Source organism: Myodes glareolus, chromosome 2 (assembly GCF_982192425.1).
Source record: "Myodes glareolus chromosome 2, mMyoGla1.1, whole genome shotgun sequence".
NCBI lineage: Eukaryota > Metazoa > Chordata > Mammalia > Rodentia > Cricetidae > Myodes > Myodes glareolus.
Genome location: NC_142027.1, coordinates 5,959,089 through 5,981,046, shown reverse-complemented (window position 1 = coordinate 5,981,046; position 21,958 = coordinate 5,959,089). Strand labels below are relative to the sequence as shown.

Genomic DNA, 21,958 nt, shown 5'->3' with positions numbered 1-21,958 from the left:
TGGTATCTTCATTCCTCTGTAGATCCAGCAGTCTTCCAGCAGTCCTTCCGGAGGAGTCTGTAGGGTTTCCCACATTGTCTTTCAGGCACGGTAGCAAGTAGTAAGGGCTCTGGAAATAGGCCTGCTGTGCCTTCTGAGGATGCTACTTCATAGGAGGTGCCACCCAGGGCCTGCTACTTTGCAGAGCACTGACTGCAGTGGAGCCTCACCCAGAGCTCCTCTGGCTTTGTGCCTTACTGCCACAGTTTGACCCAAAGGTAGAGTTTGGTAAATGCTTTTTCATTCCCCCCCCCCCCCCCTTGTACCCTCCATTCTAAAACTGGGTTTCAAGTGTAGTCCTGGCTGTCCTGGAACTCACTCTGTAGCCCAGGCTGGCTCTAAACTCAGAGATCTACCTACCTCTACCTCCCTAGTACCTCTGCCTCCCAAGTCCTGGGATTAAAGGCGTGCACTACCACTACCTGGCTTTACTTTTTATTCTTTGCTCTAATTGTTGACCGCTATTCACAGACCTGTGACAGTGTCATAGAAACCCATGTTATCAAGAACACTTGTAAAAATGTACTTCTTGAAAGGGAAAAGGAAGCTTGGTTGTTAGACACTTACTTTAGGTCACCAAGTATGAGGCTTTTCTTACACACTTTACTTGATAGCACCTCCTTTTCCTGTGATTTTGAGTGCTGATGGCAAAGAGAGGGAGATGGCTTTAGTGACTTCAACTATCATTTCAATTAGAGCGCTGCCGTATGTATTTACGTAGGGTGCAGCTTCGGACAGCAGTGTTTTCTAGATTACCTTGGTTAGCTGTAGAACTGAAATGTTAACTGCTTTTGCATAATGTAATGAAGGAGTGAAACTTACTATAGAAATAGACTTCTTAATGAGGAACTTTTTTATCCTTAAATATTGAAACCATTATTATGTAGTTAATTTGGTTTATTTTATTTTATTTGTTTATTGAAACAGTGTCTCACTGTGTATTTCTGTTTGGCCTCAGACTCTGTATAGACCATAGAGTAGACCTCAGACTCTGTGTAGACCAGACTGACCTCAAGCTGAGAAGAGATCTACATGTTTCTGCCTCCCAAGTGCAGGATTAAAGGCACATACCACTCATGATTAACTTTTAAGTGTCTTTGTTCAGGTAAATACCTTGTTTTTTGAATGGGTTGTGATGGAAATTCTGTAAATACACAGTGTTTTAATTAAAATCATTAAGCCAAATGATTCCCTCATTGGATAATTTTAAATGTTAAGCTATAAGTACTTAACTGTCTTAAAAATATCTTGTTTATTTAACAGCTGTTTAACTAGAACTAAAAAAGAGTTAGGAGTATGTGTATGACCCCCTGTTTATCCTTGAGATAGGAAAGGGAAAAGTTTTCTTTCTTTTCTTTTCTTTTTATTTTTTATTTTAATGAAACAGGGTTTCTCTGTGTATCCCCTAGCTGTCCTGGAACTCGCTCTCTCTCTATATCAGACTAGCCTCGAACTCACAGAGATTCACCTGTCTCTGCCTCCCAAGTGCTGGGATTAAAGGTGTGTGCCACTGTCACCTGGCTCTTTTGTTTCTTTTTTTAATTTTTGTTTTTCCTTTTGCTGAGCCTGCTTTAGAAGGCAGAGGAAGGCTTGAAGCAGAGACTCTTCCCAAAGCTTAGTCATGTCTTCTAGGTGTTCTTATGTTAGGGCGCAGTTGAAAGTCTGCTTCGACTGTGGTTGGGTGGGGGGGCTCTACTGTATTTAGTTCTAGTTGTCGTTTTCTGTTTTCAATTCTTTTCTGCTGAGGAAAAACCAGCTAACCAGTCAGCCTTTGCCTTTTTGGATGGCTTTGTAATGATTCAGTGTCTCTGCACTTGACCATCTCTAGGATATATTGTAAGATCCCATTAATGTATTGTAAAGCCTTGTGAGGTTATGGGTTTCAGATCTGAAGAGAAACTCAGGGCACGGGGGAGAGGAAGTTTATATGCATGTATGTTTGCATGTGTGGTGTGTGTGTGTGTACATACATACATGCACATCATTGTTTAAAATTAACATTTTTAGATAAAGTAGCATTTTGCTATTGGAATATTTGATAAAATGAATTAACTTGGAATCAGCATTAAAATATTTTTTTTTAAATGTTCATGGATTATCCTTTGTCTCCTTTGCTTGTTAGATAGTGTTCATATCTGTGGTATAAGGGAGTGCTCAATTTCCGTTGAGTGTGTTTTGTTGCCCTCAGGAGAGTCTGACTTGTTTGTCATCTTGCTCCAGTGTCTGAGCCTTCTCACAGTGATTTCTGTATAGTGCTGGACTTGTGGGACCGAGGTTTTTGTTTGCCTTTTTTATGTACATGCTAAACTTTCAAGTTTGAAAGGCATCTGAACTATGAAAAGCAGGCCCGGGGTGGTTTTGTGAGCAGCTGGAGTGCTGCAGTGAAGCTGTCTGGATTGTTGTGGGTTCACCTTAGCTGCTCCACACATGACTCTGATCTAGGAGAAGAGAATGAGGACCCCATCACCAGACTGAAGTGGGAGTGCTGTTTCTGTAAAGTGCAGTTGACATACTTCTGTCACTTTGGCTGACGTTTAAACACTTTATATGCCACTAACTGTTTTAATCCGATCTCACCTGATTGCACCTGACAGGTAGAAGTATGAAGGACTATGCTCACAGCAGCATTGTTTGTCATAGCCAGAACCTGGAAACAACCTAAATGCACCTTGACAGAAGAATGGTTAAGGAAAATGTGGCACATTTATGCAATGGAATACTACACAGCAGAAAAAAATAATGACATCTTGAAATTTGTGGGCAAATGGATGGAGTTAGAAAACATTATGTTGTGTGAGGTAACCCAGACCCAGAAAGACAAATATCACATGTACTCACTTGTAAGGGACTTTTAGACATAAAGCAAAGAAACACTAGCCTACAAATCACAATCCCAGATAACCTAGACAACAATGAGGACCCTAAGAGAGACATACATGGATCTAATCTACATGGGAAGTAGAAAAACACAAGATCTCTTGAGTAAATTGGGAGCATGAGGACCTTGTGGGGAGGGTAGAAAGGTAGGGGAGAGAAAAGGAGGGAGCAGAGAAAAATACATAACTCAATAAAAACACTAAAAAAAAGAAGTATGGAGAACGGTTCAGAAATCAAGACTGGGCCATTCCATTGAAATGCCAGAAGCTGTCTTACCATCTGCTCTGATGAGCAATCCTTTATAAGATTGTTTTCTAGGGATATTTGATTATAGCCAGTATAGTGTATCAGTTTGAAGAAAAAGGAATTTTTGTACAATTCCTTACATATTTGTGAGAAGTTGGGCTTTTAAATATTGGTTAGCTTATGAGCAGTTTCATCAGGACCCCTGTTATTGCCTCATTTTTTTATACTACTAACTTGGATGCTACTGGACCAGCCGCCGTTGTTCTCTGGAAGTCTGGAATCCTGCAAACACCGTTCATCCTTAAGAGTGGTTATAGATGTCAGGCATTTTCAGGGGTGTGGTTTTGGTCAGACCTCCATGGGTGCAGCATTGTGCTCTGTGCTGAAACTGCTGGGAACAGACCGCTTCAGCAGCTGTGGTCTGTCCAGGTCTGTCCTGGATTATTCCTTTAGGGCTCTCAGCTACATAACTAACGTTAAGCTTCCCCCAGAAATGATCATGCTATTTGCCACCAAAAGGTGGGTAAGCTCTTCTCATAGGAAATAGACGCATGTGAAAAATAGTATCCCTAATTTCTTGGGTGCCTTAGACTGAGTGCTTAGTTAAGCCACTGGAATCATAAACCACTTCTATGAAATTTAACTGTTTTCTTACTACATTTGCTTCAAACTTAAAACGTGATTATATAAGTATCCATTTTCCAATTGCAGTGTGTTCTTTTTTTGGGGGGGTGTTTCTAGTAAAGCTTTAGTATTAAGTTTCTCAAAAGTTTTGTTGTAATTAATTTAATAACTATCAGTCTTATTTATTGTTAATATATAGAGGGGCTTCCGTTTTGTACCGGCATTGCTGAATCTCTTAGTGGCAGATTCCACCATACTGTTTCTTTATTTCCTATCTATTAGGCAGCGAATACTTAGGAGCTTCCATGGCTGTCCTCATCCCTGGGGTCCAACATTCAGGAAGGCCAGGAGAAGTGCTGGCACACAGCGCACAGCAGCACATCAGAGCAATCATTGCATTAGAGCAGCACCTCTGCAGGGCAGGTGGCACCACTCCAGAGCACCAGCCCCAGACCAGTCACAGAGTTCTGGTTATTCTATTTGGTGGGTTTCCCCCTTTCCCCCTTTCTCTCCCCCCCTCCTTCCTTTCTTTTCTTTTCTTTTTTTTTCTTTTGGGCAGGGTTTTCTTGCATAACCCTGATTTCCCCCCCCCCCGGAACTCACTTACTCTGTAGATCTGGTTGGCATCAAGCTCCAAGGTCCGCCTGCCTCTGCCACTGCTGGGATTAAAGGTGTGTGCTACCACTGCCAGGTACAAGCCTCCCTCTTTAGAGCTTCTTCTCACCTCAGACTTTATCTTGAGACAGACATACCTTTATTTACCTGTCTTTGATTCTCAAGTTTCTCCACCTCCTCATTCCTAGTGGGCTCAGAGCAGCTTGGTAAAAAGTTTTAGATGGCTTTATTTCTTAAATGTTTTTTAAGTATAGGTACCATCAGAAAAATTTGTCTTCTCCACTTGGAATATGTAATGCTGTTAACATCTATAAATGCCAGGTGGTATTACCTCCCTTATATTTTTGCTATTTAAAGAAAAGTTTAGGGCATTAGAGAAAATACAAATTTTATATGTGAGTTATAACAGTACAATAATTACGGCACTTAACAGCTATCTCTTCAGGGGTTATTTTAATATTTTTCATACTCCATGTTCTATTAAGAATTAAGTTCTTGGGCTTCCTGTTTCAGCAGTAAGGAGCTACCTACCTCTGTGATTGGAGATAAAAGGTCCTTTTGCTCTGAGGTTAAATACATTTTTCTGTAGTTTAGCTTTTAGGGTAGTATAGTGCCCCAGAAATAAGCCCATGTGAAGTGTGCAGTAAATTACATGTAGACATTTGTGTGCTGGCCTCCTACTGTGAAGACTGTTCTCTGTGGTTCTTGTCTGTCTGTCTGTGCCCAGCTGTCTCTATCAGTTGTTGTTCTGGGGCTTTCCTCACACACTGCTCAGCTGCCCTGGGGGCGCTTCCCCGTGCAGCGCTTGTCCTTGTGCTGGGACTGCTGCCCGTGCATTTTTATAGATGCAGTAAGCTCCATAATATGTTATTTTTGTTGCCACAGTTGTCTTTTAGAAGTATTTTTACTTTTTTTTCTGGTGTGCTTAATTTTTCTGCGTGGATCCTAGTTTCTGTCTGTAGTCATTTTCCTTCCATGAACCTCTCTGAAATTTTTTTATTTTTGAGTGCAGATCTAATATTGGCAAATTCTTTCGTTGACTAATAAATTACTTTGCTGACATTTTTATGAGGATATTTTCACTAGAGATAGAGGTCTAGGCTGGAGGTCTCTTTCTTTGATCGTCCTTTCTTTAGATGGGGCATGGTTTTCATAAGTCAGTGGTTTACCTGTATGTAAAATCCTCTGACTACTTTGTGGATTTTCAATGATTTGATTGGATGTTTCAATGCTTTGGCCTTGCTTTTCCCATTACTCTTTATACTTCTGAATTTGGCAAGTCTCTATTTGTTTATTTAATCACTGATCTTCGTTTCTAGAATTTTCATGTGGTTCCTTTTATAGGTTGCACTTCTCTAGTAAGATTCACTGTTTACTTAGAGTAGCAGCTTTTGTGTTTGAATTTTTTTATTTCTTGTTAGTGAATGTCCACACTTCTTGCAATATCCTGCGTTTTCTGGCTTGATGGATTTGATTGATGCCACAGTGTGTGCCATGTTGTGGAGCATCTAGGCCTTGGTGTCCTGATGGAGGAGCAGTTAATGTGCCTTCATCCTTTGAGATTTGTTTTTCTGTCTGTGTCAAGAAGGTGAAGTCTTTGTTTTAGAATAGAACTAGGTGAACCTTGAACCTAACACGTTTGGTCTTCTGGCTTCTGTTGGATCTCTGTGGTTGTTTATCTTGGTTTAGTCACTGGGTCATTGGAATACAATGTCATACTGGTCTCTGTGGGCCTTGATGGTTATTTAGCTCACAGCATTCTGATAGATTTCGTTGCCTAACTAACAGTATGGGCTCTTCTGTATAGCTTAGCGCTAATTGAGAGTCAGGTGACCCACTCATTTCCATCTCTTTCCACATGGTGTGGCAGTGCTGCCGAGTCTACTGGAGTCTGGCACTGCTATGCAGTTTCCTCCTGGTGTAACAGTATAGTGATCGCTTCCTTTCCCTCTGTGATCATAGACGTCCCCAACATGGTTGAAAACCAGTTCTTTCATGTCTTGGCCAGTTCTGTAGTCATTTACCATGAATGAGGCAGTCTGGTAGCAGGGATTTTAAAGTGGTCAGATATGGAAGTCTGAGATGATAGGCTTTTACCCTATCCCATTGTCACTAACAGCTTGATAGACTGCTTTCATTACTATTGCATGCTAATAAACACAGGCTCTTCCTTAATATCTTAGAAGTAATTTCATTGCTTCTATGCATAACTGAATATTGTGTCTAATAGGTGAAGATGTTTGCATGTGTGTATGGATATGTGTGTGGTTATGAATCATGTAGCAACATATATTGGTTAATACAAGTCAGTTCATATGTCCTTAATGTAAGGTCACTTTTATTAAATAACCTTATCATTAGATTCAGCAAAGCCACAGTTGATGTGTGGTTTAATCTTAACATAGATTTATCTAACTCCAGCAGCCACAGAGTAAGACACTGCACTCTTGGGCTGTGAAGGGCGAACGGAGACTCCTGTGTCTGAAGGCTGTGTCTGTGGCCTGACCCCAAGCTTCAGTTGAGAGTCACTCCTTTCACTCTCCTGTCCGTATGGGCTCAGCCATAGAGAGAGTTCTTAATGAGTGCAGGTTGTGCCCAGGGGCGCAGTCAGCAGAGCCACTCATGGGTGTGCAGTCCTTTTCTCTAATCCCACTGTTTCTAGCGTCATATAAAACACAGCTGTCTGTTCCTCTAACATTTGTTTCTCTTTAACACTTTGTTTCTTACTGCTAGGGAATCTAGTAGGTTTATTCCCATGCAAAGCTGATTTCTTCTGGTGTTTCTTAAGGGATTCTGTGTCAGACCTTAACTTCAGAGTTTCCATAGTTGGTACTCTAATTTCGACTAACTTGAATTATTTTCATTTATTTATTCCTTAGTATTGTTCTTAGGTTGGCTGTTCCTTTTTAATCTAAAACAGAGCAATGCAGTCACTAGTCTTGGTCTACACAGTAGTAGTAGTGACACCTATCCAGGGGTTGACACCTATTCAGTGGTGCTCTCTAGACCAGTGACCTTGAGACTAGTTGTACCAGAGGCAAGGGTTGAGTGTTCCTTGTTACATTCCCTCGGGTCTTTCTCAGGCTTTTTAGTTTGGTCTTTCCTTGGGTCTGCAGTGCTGAATGTATCACATACCAGCTCCAGCAATCTGCCAGTGGACTCGTCCGCCCAACCAGTGCTGCTTCTCACTGGGAACAGGCTCCCCAGCCACAGTCGCTCCCCTACAGCACACTGAGAAATGCTTCTCACTGGGAACAGGCTCCCCAGCCACAGTCGCTCTCCTGCAGCACACTGAGAAATGCTTCTCACTGGGAACAGGCTCCCCAGCCACAGTCGCTCCCCTACAGCACACTGAGAAATGCTTCTCACTGGGAACACGCTCCCCAGCCACAGTCGCTCTCCTACAACACACTGAGAAATGCTTCTCACTGGGAACAGGCTCCCCAGCCACAGTCGCTCTCCTACAACACACTGAGAAATGCTTCTCACTGGGAACACGCTCCCCAGCCACAGTCGCTCTCCTACAGCACACTGAGAAATGCTTCTCACTGGGAACAGGCTCCCCAGCCACAGTCGCTCTCCTACAGCACACTGAGAAATGCTTCTCACTGGGAACAGGCTCCCCAGCCACAGTCGCTCCCCTACAGCACACTGAGAAATGCTTCTCACTGGGAACACGCTCCCCAGCCACAGTCGCTCCCCTACAGCACACTGAGAAATGCTTCTCACTGGGAACAGGCTCCCCAGCCACAGTCGCTCCCCTACAGCACACTGAGAAATGCTTCTCACTGGGAACAGGCTCCCCAGCCACAGTCGCTCTCCTACAGCACACTGAGAAATGCTTCTCACTGGGAACACGCTCCCCAGCCACAGTCGCTCCCCTACAGCACACTGAGAAATGCTTCTCACTGGGAACACGCTCCCCAGCCACAGTCGCTCTCCTACAGCACACTGAGAAATGCTTAGTTGTCAAGCTGTAATCTCAGGCTGTAAACTTAGGTCAACGTAAGTTTAATGGGATTTTGAAAGTTAAAACATGCTTCTGTGGTAAAGCCAGTTCGCACAGTTCAGAAGGCCGTAACTGAGTTCAGATAATGTTTGGAGGATTAAATGGTGCAGGTTTATTAGGTAACTATATCATTTGATATGCCAGTGTATATTGTTGTGTACTCTTAGGCCGAAATATTGTAGTTGTTTGTTAGTTTAATGGAATAAGGATCATTTGTAATGTGGTAGGTATTGGGTGAACCATACAAAATTGTTACTTTAGATCCCAAAGGAAGCTAAATACCAACAATTTTGTATGCTTCAACCTAGTTCTTCATGATTACATCATCTCTGCTAAAAGATGAGCTGTGTCTACTTTTAAGTTAACATTTGAGTGTAAATGGAAGGTAGAGACTTTGGGAAGAACACATACGTGGTAGTTTGCGTCATTCAGGGTCAGATTGAGAGAAATGTCTGCTTTGGCTTGTCTGCTTGGAGTCTTGTAGGGAAGAAATGAGTGGGTACCTCATATTTCTTCTTGACATCATGGGAGGAAATGAATGACCTGACTTCTGACATTTATACAAAGAATTGCATATGAAGTAGATTGAGCATATCAAGTACACTTGTCAAGTATCCCCGTGAAGAAACCACCACAAAACTTGAAAATCCCAGAAGAGAAAGACAGTTGTTGTAAATCTGCACTCATTGATGGCAGGTACTTTACCACCTAATACGCAGCACTGCAACACCTACGTACAGGAAAACACCAAGTGCACACAGATACCGCCTCCCACTCACTCTGACTCGCATCTTTAAGAACCAAAGCAACCAGACGTCTGTGGTGCGCTCTAATCTCAGCACTGAGGCAGATCTCTGAGTTCAAGGGCAGCCAGGGCCACATAGAGAAACGCTGTCTTTGAAAACCAACCAACAAAACAACAAAAAACCCAAAGCAGAAGTAACTGGAAGGCAAGTATATTGGGAGCCTCTGGTGTACTGTATGGTCAGACACGACTTATTTTTTGCGTCATCTGCTACTGCTATTGGCTAGAGAACAACTTCCCACCTATTTACTTACTTATCCGTTCATTTATTTATAGACATTTTAATCCCTGGCTGGCTGGAAAACTTGTTGTGTGGACCAGTCTGGTCTTGAGCTTTGCCTCCTGAGCGCCGGACTAGCACAGCTCTTTAAAAACGACAAAAGCAGCTCATCTTGTCGATCTGTTTAAGACAGCGTTGACAACAGCTGGCGATAACTTTCAGGCTCTATCCTAGTTCTGCATAGCAAAACCATAACTACCTTTTGACAAGAATCAGAGATAGTTGGAAAGTACAGTCCTCTGGGAAGGGTCGTTTCTGGAGTGTGAATCGCCGCCGCTACAGCATAGTAACACCATAGCATTGATAGGAAGGAAGAACAGTGGCTTCTCATTTAGACTTAACCTTAAATGGGTCTAGGAATTGGCAAAACTAAGGTCCTGAATGGTTGCGTAATTTGTCACTTACAACCTTGATCATATTGCCATTATCAATTTCTCTTTTAAAATAAGGACCTCTATTTTATTTATATTCTGTTGCTACATGTTCTTTTTAGCATGTAGATTAAAGCCCTCCTCCATACCATTTGACAAATAGAAGTCTGAATTTTTTTCTGTTACAGACATGGCTGTTGTCTTTGTTCACATGTTTTTCCTTAACTGAGTAGTTTCTCCATTGAATTAAATTGACTGAAAAATGGAAAGTTTATACAATGTTCTGTTTCCACCTAGCATAGGTTTGCTGTCTCTTGACTTGTTTGCTCTCTGTTGTCACCAGAAGCTGCACCGTACGCACACCACTCTTAAAAACAGTACCAAAGACAGGTGATGGTGGTGACAGGTCTGAGCCCTGATCTTAGAAACAGTGCAGGGTGCACACAGGCTGAGGAAAGAGATGCAGCCCGTAGGAATCGTTTTGTGATCACACGGGAGATGTGCTGGTAGGAGTGTTCTGTGGGACGGGGGCCCACAGACTGGGTAAATTGTGAGGGAGACCCCTCTCCTGCAACTCCAGCGTTTGTTCAGGGTGGCACTTTTGTGTGGTGGAAAGGAGAAGCAGACCTAAGTTCTGGGACTGGAGCTTTTTTGCGTTCGCAGGCTTCATTAGCATTCAGTTAGAGGCGTTATGGTCTAGTGGGTTGCCCATTGTCCACATGGCCTTTACGCCATCGCAGTAAAGTTAGAGTGCTTGACAGTGCGCTAGTGGCTGATCTCATTTGGCCATTTGCAAGTTCCTAGAGTTGCTCTGAGCACTTACCCTTCAAAGCACCCTTGTCAGGTAGTCACTGTTACCACGAAACTACACGCAAGGCTCTTACAGGTGTGTGGTAAAGCTGAGCTTTCAGACTTGTAGCCTGGCTTAGTCTCCGCTTCTGCTATGTCCTTCTCTGGGTAGTGTGGTTTGGTGAGCGAGCACTGGGCACTCATGAAAGAGGAGACGCAGGACTGATTGATCAGGGCTTTAAATCTGTCTTTTCTAGTCACAAACTTGGCTGGAGATAGGAAACTTTTTTTTCCCCCTTTTAAAGCCTGGCCATCAGTGATTTTATGGACTGCAGTGTTCATCTTCCTTTTCTGCTGTGGATATTATAATCAACAGCTTATCTGTGGTGATTTCTGACTGTCCTGTACCCTCCTTCTCTCCCTTCCTCCCTCCCTGCTTTCTTCTTTCGAGATTGCCAGGTCTGTTTTGTCAGGGCAGTGTTGGGAAAGTCTAGGGGGAGTCTCACATCTGCAGATTAATTCAGTTAGGTGTGTGTGTATTTGTTTGCTCAGCCTTGGTCACCTTTGCCAGTGGAGAGCAGCATCCCTGTAGCTCTTTCACCCAGCCGGGGATGCCGATTGTTAGCACTTGGCCTTCAGAGTTGTTCTGGGGAGCTAGTTAATTGGCAAGACTCTTCTCAAGAATCCATGCTGTAGGGTTCTTAAGTATTAAGAATTTCGTATGTGAAAATAAGTTTTGGAAGTTGTTACTTTTGGACTGGTAAGGTATCTCAGTGGATAAAGGCACTTGTGGCCAAATCTAATGACCTGAGTCTGATCCCTAAGACTTAGCTGGTAAAAGGAGAGGAACTGTGACATGGCATGTGTGAACTCCTGCATACAAATTCACAACATTTTTAAAAGTAAACAAATAAATGTAACATTTTTAAGTTGTTACTGTTTGTTATAAAAAGCTTTAAAAGAGATTTTCTCAAAAGAAATTTGTATTAATTTTAATCTGTGTTTTATACTATATTTACCATATAGCTGTTAACATTGAATGACTATGCATGTTGGTTGTTACAAAGATTTTTACTAATATTGGATGTCCTAAAGTACTAGTTGAAGTGTCTGAGCTACATCAGATGCCACACACATTAGAATATGACTCCTTTTAACCATTCCTTGTCTGTTCCAGGAGGAGAGACTTCAGCATGCAAACCTTCATCTGTTCGGCTTGCACCGTCCTTTTCATTCCATGCTGCTGGCCTTCAGATGGCTGGACAGATGCCCCACTCACATCAGTACAGTGACCGTCGCCAGCCAAACTTCAGTGACCAGCAAGTTCCTGCCTTATCATATTCTGACCAGATTCAGCAACCTCTAACTAACCAGGTAATTTCATTAATTGTCAGAAATGGTGTTGAAATTATCGCTTATACCTTTGAAAATGCTAGATCAGTAAAATGGCAAAATGCCTTCGGTTTTCCCTGTTAAATGGAAGCCTTGGTAGACAAAGCATGGTGTGTAGCAGTGTGTTTACGTTTGTGGGTTCTCCCACCCCTTAGCATGTGTTTTCACTTTATTGAAAGATACTTGGAAATACAGCTACAGCTTTTCATTCTGGAAAAGAAGGGAAATTATTTCTAAGGAAGAGATTTAAAACTTTAAAAAAATAAAATTTATATTTATGGAAAGATAATGGTTAATTTAAGAAAGGCATAGGAAACTGAGAATCATAACAAATTTATGTTATGATTTTATGTTATAAATAGCTTTTATATACATTTATAAAGTTATAGGCAAAAATCCTTAACACTCAAAAGATGTGTGAATATTAAACAAACTGTTCAAATATTCAGACTACAGTTCCAGCAGTTTCTCATAAATTTGAGGCTATAAAAGAATGCTGAAATCTCTGAACATACTGTGTGCATATGTGTAGGTATATCTTAAATGTTTGAATTAGCTACTTCCTACATTAATTACTGTTTGGGGAAATCTTCTCACAGGCTGTGATTGTGAGGTAGTTTTATTTTCTCACTGTGGTGAGTAAGGAACTTGATTGCTGTTAATGGATTTAGGATTTTAGTTGGCCTTTGCGTTATTCAGATTTTTTAGTATAGCAAGTAAGGAATGACAAGTATTTCTTATACTGGATTAGTTGAAAAGTGCTTTCTTTAATTGAGTAGTGTTTGGATTTTGTGAGTAGTTGGCTTTGGTTGAGTGTCTACGTTATAGGTGTCTGTTGCCAGTAGCCCCTCTCTATATTAGCAAAGTGTAGAGTACGTGAAACAGCAACATCGTGGTGGGGCTTAGAATCTGTTTCATTCAGTTGAATGAATGAAAGTTAGGCCTGTGCTTGAGAATTGAAGCGGTTCCTCAGAATGTTTAGGATGATGTACCCGAGGGAAGCAGCAAGGGTGGAGTAAGAGCAGAGCACACTGGTGCTCCTGCAGTGTGCAAGGAAGACCCAGTGTGCTCAGGGGTGTGCTTCCACTTCTGATCTCTCTGTGTGAGTGGGGGTGGACTTCCGAGTCCAGCTCCACTTGCTTCCTTTAGATACACGTTCTGGGATGTAGAACAGCTGCTGTTCATAGGGCGCCAGGGAAAATTCCTTTAAAATAATTGATCTCTTGTTGATAATTTAGATAGCAGAGTATCTATTTTTGTATTCAGCCAATGTCTTTAAATCACTTAAAGATAATTTGCTTAGTATCTTTGATTTAAGACACAAAACGTTTTTAAAGGTTCATGTGATGTAAAATGACTACTAAATAGAGGCAGGTGTGGTGACGTACACTTCTGATCCCAGCACACGGGAGGCAGAGGCAAGCAGATCTTTGTGTTTGAGTTTGACCTTGTCTACATAGTGAGTTCTAAGACAGCTAGGGCTACAAACAAATAAGGCTGTCAATGATGATGAAGTATCTCTTCAAAGTCCACAAGTTTCTGAATCTGTAAGTCAGTCTTTAGGAGAAGGTGTCTTCCTTACGACTGATAAGGTGTCACTTGCCAGGGAAGATGTGATGGGCTCATGGAGTTGGCTCTAGATCTGCTTAGAGGACTTGAGTTAGAGACACAGGGACACCTCATGTCTGAGAGGTTCTTAAATGTAAAACCAGGACCTTTTTCTAGACCTTCTTATGTATTTTCCAATTGTTGTCTTGTTTAAAATTCATAATGTGATTTTTGTTGCTTATCAATGTCTTCTAAGTGAGACTCACTACCCAAGCTCTTGGATTGAGAGGAGCTGACTTAGATCTTATTCCTGGTCATTAGTTTTTCTCATGCATATGTTGGGTATAAATATAAAAGTTTCCACTTGAAAAATAGTTAAAAAATGAGAAGCAAATAAACGTGAATGCAGACGAGTATGACTCTCACTTGAACCCTGATCTCTGGGCTAGTCCAACTCTCAAAGCATCTGTTGGTGTTCTTGAACTCCAGTGCCCTGGAGGTGGGTTTAAGTGTTATTCCTTCATGGATCACTCTGAGAACAGCACACAGGCAGAAAATAGTGTTCTGTTTTCTTGTGGATGAAAATGGGACTAAATCTAAAATGAATGGAATAAAAATATGTTTTAAGTGAAGTGTTGATTTCTAAATATAACCTGCTCAGTCTGTGTACTGCCACTTGCATGTATGTTTTCAGGACTGGCCATTTGGTATCGGATAACCAGTTGGTGTGCCCTTCCCTGGGGAGGACGGTCTCTCCTGCTGTCAGCATCCTTAGTTGCCTGTAGTTCTCTGTGTAGGGCTGAGGACTCGTGGTCTTTCTTTCACTTGTCGTGTTGTTGGTGTTGCCCTTGTTCAGCTGTGCTTGCTCTAGGACTCTGGCCAGCTTGTTGGGGGCATACTTGGTGTTCTCCTGTATAAATGGTGACAGGAATAGTACCTTTTCTTAGAAGATACATAACAAAATATGCATGCTTAAAATAATTTTCAGTAAATAGTTGCTTATAGTGTCATTTTACTGTTTGAGTGTTGAATTGGTTTTGCTATAATACCAACTTTTACATACAGCAGTAGTGGAATGTTTCAGTGATTTTTTTATCATCGAGGTTGCATTGCTTTAGTACAGGAAAGGGCCTCTTAAACACAAGGTACTTTAATGAAACTTGTATTAAAAAGGGAAGGACTGTCAATTAAAACTTTTTCATTACTTTAAATGCTTATAGCATTAACTCACATGAAAGAATTGACATACTAGTATGTCTGTCAGTATAAGTCCGCAAGGAGTGGCATTCTTTGAGTTTTGCCTGTTTATATTTTGAGGAATAAAGCATTTGGAAAATTATTTTAAGTCTTGTTAATTACAAAGATACTTCAGATGAATAGTTAGAGTAACTCCTGCTAGGTTACCTTATTAGAACCAAAAGAGATGATCAGTCACTCAGTTCAGTGGATTTACCATTTGGATAGCAAAGTTTTAGGAATTTGAGTATGCTGGGCCTGGGAAATGGTGTCAGTAATGCACTTACCTTGTAAGTTAGGGCCCTCGCCTCATTCCTGGCTTTTCCATAGAAAATGGTGCTATGTGCATGTAGTTTCAGTGTTGAGGAGGCTGAGACGCAGGGATCCCTAGGACTCCCTGGCCAGCCAGTATACCGTAATTGGTGAGCTCCAGGCCGCTAGAGATGGTGCAAAGGAACTAGATTGCACCCTGTTGCCTGGGGCTGTCTCTTGGCCTCCACGGTTATGCAGGAAGGTAATGCACAGACTCTGTAATGGGGCTGTACTTGTTTCAAATTCTGTGCACAGCTAACCAGGACTCCAGACATTTTCGTGAGGTTATATATTCTTTAGGCTTTGCCTTCCAAGCTGCTGACCTTTGAGAAAGTCTTTGTCATTATCTTCTGGTCTCCAAAACTTGAGTGCTGTAAGGGTCTCTTAAGAGCTGAGCAGTGACATAAGAATAGTCTAGTGGTCATCACTGTAGGTGCCCAGTGTTAGTGTATTTGAGTCTGTTGACTGCTGGGAGCCCCTTTAGGAACTCCTGCACTAAGGCATGACACCTGGCGGCAGAATGGTGCTTGTAGAAGGACTCCATGACATTGGTGTGCTTGTCCAGTTTTCGGTCTTGCAGATACTTATCAGAGGGGTAGAATCCGGGGGTGTTAGAGTCGTACTTCTTAAGCATCCAACACTGGAATATTGGAGTCAACTGTTTTAGAAGTTATAGGCTAGTTCAGTGGCTAGGTGTGTCTTTATCTGCCTATTGTTGTAAACCAGTCAGACTTTAGAAATAATTCAGAAACAGAAATGGTCCTAGGACTAATGTAGAGTACAGAAGGTATGTGGGCAGGATCGCATGTCTCCAGGACTAATGTACAGTAGAGAAGGCATGTGGGCAGGCTTGCATGTCTCCAGGACTGTGACTGCACCTGGAGTTCCCTTTCGGGGGAATGGAATCCAAGCATAGATGTCTGGCGTAGTATCTTCTAATTTTATTTATTTGCTTCAGAAGTTGTTTTCCTTAGAATCCAACTAAAAGAAATAACTTTGAGAGTGTATAGTCTAATATAAGTGTTTTTTGTTGTTTTTTGAAAGAGGCTTGACTAGATTATGCTAGAAGGAACTTGACAACTAGGTTATGGCAGAGAAATTTGACTAGGTTGTGGTGGAAGGGCCTCTCCTAGGTTACAATGAAGAGAGTGACTAGATTATGGTAGAGGGTGTTAACAGCTGCAGTGTAGTTAAACTGCTAGTCTTTCTGTCTATTTAAGGTGATGCCTGACATTGTCATGTTACAGAGGCGGATGCCCCAAACCTTTCGTGATCCAGCAACTGCTCCTCTGAGAAAACTTTCGGTCGACTTGATCAAAACATATAAGCATATTAATGAGGTAAGCGTATTGATTTACTGTGTCATTTATATTTTCAACAGAATGGGGATAAGTATTTTGTTTCCTCTTTAGCCATCTAAATGTGTTTTATTTCTAATAATTGTAATATGAGTATTATGAATTTTAATAAGTTAATGATTTATAGATAGCCTAATTACAACTGTAGAAAATGTACTAACAAGGACTGCAGATGAGGACACTGTTGATGATTTCCTTCTTCTAAAGTATATTTTATACGCTGAGTTATTTCTATAGCTTTTTCTCAGAACAAGAGAGGGGAACAAACAACTATAAAAAACATGGAGTAGACTTTTGCTTAAATTTTCATATATATAATATATATTATATGAAAAACACATGCATATATATTTGTATATATTTTTGTATATGTATTTATTTCTGCTTTGGTCCTGATGCCAGGACTTTATATGAAATGTATTGAACATTAAATTAAAAGGACCTGCTTTATTTGAACTAACTATATTTCTGTCATGTCTTTTGCATCCCCCCTAAATTTATGTTTGCTTGTTGTCTATTTATTTGTTTGTTTGCTTACTTATTTATGAGGCAGGATCTCACTCTGTAGCCTAGGCTGGTCTTGAACTCGAAACAATCCTCCTGCCCCAACCTGCTGAGTGCTGGGGTTACAGAGCTGTGTGTGTTCTTTTGTCTGTGTCTTTCCATGGTAAGATATTCAAAAACTTTCATTGGAAAACAGGATTTTTTTTTTTTAAAAAAAGCGCATTGAGTTATTTCTCTTGTAACCTGGCTTGTTGCCACTAAAAATTATTTTCTGGTGTTGGGACCTTTTCTCCTTGATTGCCATTTGCTTCTGGCCTCAACTCTAGTTTTAGAACTGATTGTTAAGAGATTTTTAGAGTCATAAGGAAGAGGCTGTGCTTCCCCGCTGGAGCCTTTCCCACTGAAGGCTTTTCTTCTGCTGTCTCTGGAGCCACTTTGCCAAAGAGGGGTTCTTAGGTCTGTAGAAGTGTGACCACAGTTCAGTGCCATGTAGTGCTTCGCAGCATGTCAAGAGAAAATGAGAAAGCCTCAGTGGACACTCCTGGGGTAGATTCTGTACACATTTTGTTGATTATCTGGAAATACCTGAGACATTATTTCTCACAGTGTATCACTGACAGTTGGTTAAACTGTTGTTAATAGCATTGTTGATGAAGCTCATTTATCAGATGTCCTGTCACAGTGTATCAAGGAACCGATTTCTTGGGATATTATTGTTGTCATCCCAGTAGCTTTAAGAACTAAAGTGTAAGAAACTCGGGTTTAAGAAAATAATTCAATTCGTGATTGACCACAAAGGCTCAAGGGATTGGCAGGGAGGTATGTGGACAGAATGTGTGTGGCTTTCATCAGTCATTAGATTAGATTATTCTGGACATTGAAATTGGATGGCTTTAGTAAAACATCAATTCATTGATATTTAAAACTTTCATTTTAAAAATCTTTTGCTATAAGATTAAATATTAAATTGGCATTAACTGGAGAAGAAGGCATGAAAGACCTTGAAGTTAGAGGGAAAAAAACTTACTTCTTTCGTTTGGAGTTCATTGTATTTCTAAAATCTGTGTGATCTTAATGTATATAAATTATGCCATATATTAACAAAAGTGTACTTGAGGGATTTTGATTCTCTGTTAATGGGATATATTAGACCAATCTCTTAATACCTCTTATTTATAAAATGTATCTGTAGTACAGCTTTGAATTTCACTGTGAATCTCTCTCTCGCTTTCAACTGCAGAAAACCTTTGTTTTGCATTTCTTATTAAAAAAAATTGTTTTATCTATTTTATACTGATTTGTTGGGAACATACTTTTCAAACATATCCTCAACAGTGACTTAAGTCACAGTTAACCCTGTGTGTATTCATTTTAGGTTTACTATGCAAAAAAGAAACGAAGACACCAACAAGGCCAGGGAGACGATTCCAGTCACAAGAAGGAGCGCAAGGTTTACAACGATGGTTACGATGATGATAACTATGATTATATCGTAAAGAACGGAGAAAAGTGGATGGATCGCTATGAAATTGACTCCTTGATAGGCAAAGGTTCATTTGGACAGGTAATTTAATAGAGAAAGCTGAATTTCAGTAATTAAAATTTCTATTGAATCTTGACAGTATTTTCTTAGTAACACACTTTTGATAGTAATAAGTTGATGTGAAAAGTATGTATTTAAATATTTAGATGATCATAATTCTCCAGCCCTAAAAATCCCTTTTATTTTTATGAATGTTTCTTTTGCTGCTGTTTACTTTTAGCTGGTGGCTAAAGTGATGAATTTAAAACTGTTGGTAGTCACAGTCACCTCTTCTGTCCCTGCACTCAGTCTACAGGTCTTCCTTGTAGATCCCGCACCTCTGTCTGCTCAGAGCCCTGCAGCAGCATAGCGTGCACTCTCCTCTCTCTAGGCTGGGACTAACCACACCAAGCTTGGGTGCAGGCATACGGGCTTCAGAATTCCTTTTTCTTCCCAACTGCAGCAGTTAGTGCGCTAAGGACTCTATTTGGGGAACTAGTAAGTGGACCTGGCCTTGTTTATTCTTGCCCTTCTCTGCACTGAGGAGTCTCCTGTCCTATCTGAGCACCTCGTCGCATTATACTCACCCAGGATTGCTCACTCCCTCTTCACTGTTTCTGTCTTTGGAAACGGTCTGCATAGGTAGCAGGTTGTTTCCTGTTTGAGCATCCCAAGTGCTGAGGTCACAGCCTCTTATTGAACATATGCCACTTATTGAACTTATCTCTCTGGCTACTCCCAGCCGGCCCTTCCTCTGCCTCACTGAGTCACTAAGCTCTTTCGGTTAGAGGTGTGATTTATTTATTGTTCATGCTATTCATCTCACTAGATAATTCCATGCAATTCAAACCTACTTTTTACTGAGTACAATAAAGTGGGGGTCAGAATGGCTTTTTGTGAAATTCGGTTTTGCTTTGTTGATTAAAAACAAGCAAGCAAACTGTAGAACTGGATGTGGTGGCACATATTTATAATCCTAGAACATGGGGGTAGGGCAGGGGTATCAAGAGTTTAAGTTGATGTTCTGTGACACAGTGAGTTTGCAGCCAGCTTGGGGTATATAAGACCATGTCTTAAAAAGAAGCACATACTGACATCACTTCTCTGAGCCTTGAGAGAAAACAGAATATATTCTTTTAACTAGTGAAGTAATACTCATGTGTCAAATCGTGCTAAGGACAGAAGTATATTGTCCACCTTAGCAGCCATAGATCGAATGACAGAGTGCCATTAAACACATAGAAGAATGCACACACATGCTGTGGCCTCCAGCTGTATGGACTCTGGTATCTCTGCTTCCCGTGTGACTTGAAGCAGATCTGTCACAAAAGTCCTCCTAAGTCAAGGCTTCCTGACCCAGTGACGGTCAGTCTTCTCACTTGCATTTTTTGAGATTCTTCCAACTCCAGACCTTTTGAATATGGTCAAATATATCCAAAGCCATGCCTGTCAGACTCTATATCATATTACAAATGTGTGATGTGAATCACGTCTAAGATATCTTCTAATTATGACATTCCCATCATCATACTTTATTGGTGTCTTAAATAAACTAATTCTTTTAATGTATGAGAATCTAATTTAGAACTAGAAAATTGGTTTCTGAGAAGCATTAGAACCTTTTATGTATTCTTAGGATTATATTGATGTTTTTCTACATAAAATATAGCTGAACTGGAAGTCATGGTACATGCCTTTAAACCCAGAACTGGAGAGATAGAGACAGGGAGATCTGTGAGTTTGACACCAGCTTAGTCTACATAGGGAACTCTAGGCCAGCCAGGGTTTTACAATGAGACCCTATCTCAACAACAGCAAACAGCAACAACAAAAACACAGTAGTTGAGTAAGTTGTCTTATTTTAAAAAAATAAAATAATATATATATATATATACATACACGTGTACATACATATGTACATATACACACCTACATATGCACACACTTATGTACAGTACATGTATACATTTGTTGTAAGGAAGAATAAAAACTAAAGTCCGAATTCATCAAGAGTCAGGTTGTTTCTGAAGGAGGAAAGCAGTTTTAGTTTTGTTGTGGTTGTCTGGTCTGTCACTGTCTAGAAATACTGTCAGGGGATACAAGAGGAGACTCAGTTCTGAAGGAGGATTTCACTTGCCGAGTAGAAGCAATTGTTCCTTAGAATTAGAAACATCAGTGGAATGTACAGTTAAAGAAGAGTTAAGTAGATACACAGTATGGAGAAATGTAAACTTGTTACATTGTTACTAATGAAACTGAGGGATTACTTATCTTTTTTTTGTAGGTTGTAAAAGCCTATGATCGAGTGGAACAAGAATGGGTTGCCATTAAAATAATAAAGAACAAGAAAGCGTTTCTGAATCAAGCCCAGATAGAAGTGCGGCTGCTTGAGCTCATGAACAAACATGACACTGAGATGAAATACTACATAGGTAAAGGCTGTTTTCATATCCATCTTAAAGCCAGTGTGGAGAGCGGGAGCTGTGTTTCCAGCTTTGGATGGCTGCTAGTGTGAAGCTGCTGACAGCCAGCAGGGTTGTTGTTTGTTGCCTAAGTCAGCTCACAGGTGCCATGTGTTTGCTTTCCTGTGTCTTTGTCCAGGGAGTCTTCATCAGGTGACCGCTAGCGCTGTGTGTGTGTGTGTGTGTGTGTGTGTGTGTGTGTGAGAGAGAGAGAGAGAGAGAGAGAGAGAGAGAGAGAGAGAGAGAGAGAGAATGAACTGGGATCTCAGCCCCCTCCCACCCCAGGTGGACTTGGTCCGTGAAGCGGCATCGAGTGCTGTGGGCTCCCTGTAGCGTAGGGAGCCTACCATGGCATACTCACCCTGTGTCTGCTGCTTCTCCTCTGGTCACCCCACAGGAAGATGAATCAAACTTAACTTATGGAGGAATTCCTTCAGTAGTGAGTGTGCATGGTGTCAGAGTGCTACAGCTAGGATCTGCCCTGCCTCTGCAGAAGCCCAGAGTTAGTGTGTTTCATTGTCACACCATCTTCCTGAGGGAAACAGAAGCAGTAAAGCCAAAGAATTAGGAAGCTGGGAAGTTTAGAGCCAAAGACATTCTAATTACAGCTTTCATACTTTTAAAAGATGTATGTGTGTACATACGTGCATGTATGCAGGTGTCTGCAGAGGCCAGAGGCATCTGATCTCATGAGCTGGAGTTAGTTTTGAAACTGTCTGAGGTGGGTGCTGGGACTCTGGGGTCTCCTGGAGCTTACCCACCCCTACCCATTGAGCAAACTCTGGGGTCTCCTGGAGTGTACCCACCCCTACTCACTGAGCCTACCACTTTCATATTGTTTTAAAATACAGTGCTGATAAAGCACCATCATTTTGTTTACTAGCAAGAAAAACATGCCACCAAGTTCACAGCTCTGGGAGATTGATGTCTTCTTTAGCCACACGTGTGACCACAGACTTTCACACATCC

The 21,958-nt window shown here is 41.2% G+C and overlaps 1 protein-coding gene across 3 annotated transcripts in view; it reads left to right on the top strand.

Annotated features, from left to right (window-relative positions):
• Dyrk1a (dual specificity tyrosine phosphorylation regulated kinase 1A) overlaps positions 1-21,958 on the top strand; it is a 117,549-nt gene that overhangs the window by 70,971 nt on the left and 24,620 nt on the right. For 2 of the 3 annotated variants that reach the window (XM_085685813.2, XM_085685811.2), the window contains 4 exons: positions 11,833-12,029; positions 16,364-16,483; positions 18,381-18,569; positions 20,812-20,959. In XM_085685813.2, coding sequence (XP_085541939.1) covers positions 11,910-12,029; positions 16,364-16,483; positions 18,381-18,569; positions 20,812-20,959 — 577 coding nt within the window. In that variant the 5' untranslated portion in view covers positions 11,833-11,909. The remainder of the gene's footprint in view (positions 1-11,832; positions 12,030-16,363; positions 16,484-18,380; positions 18,570-20,811; positions 20,960-21,958) is intronic. The other variant, XM_085685812.2, reaches the window with a different exon arrangement.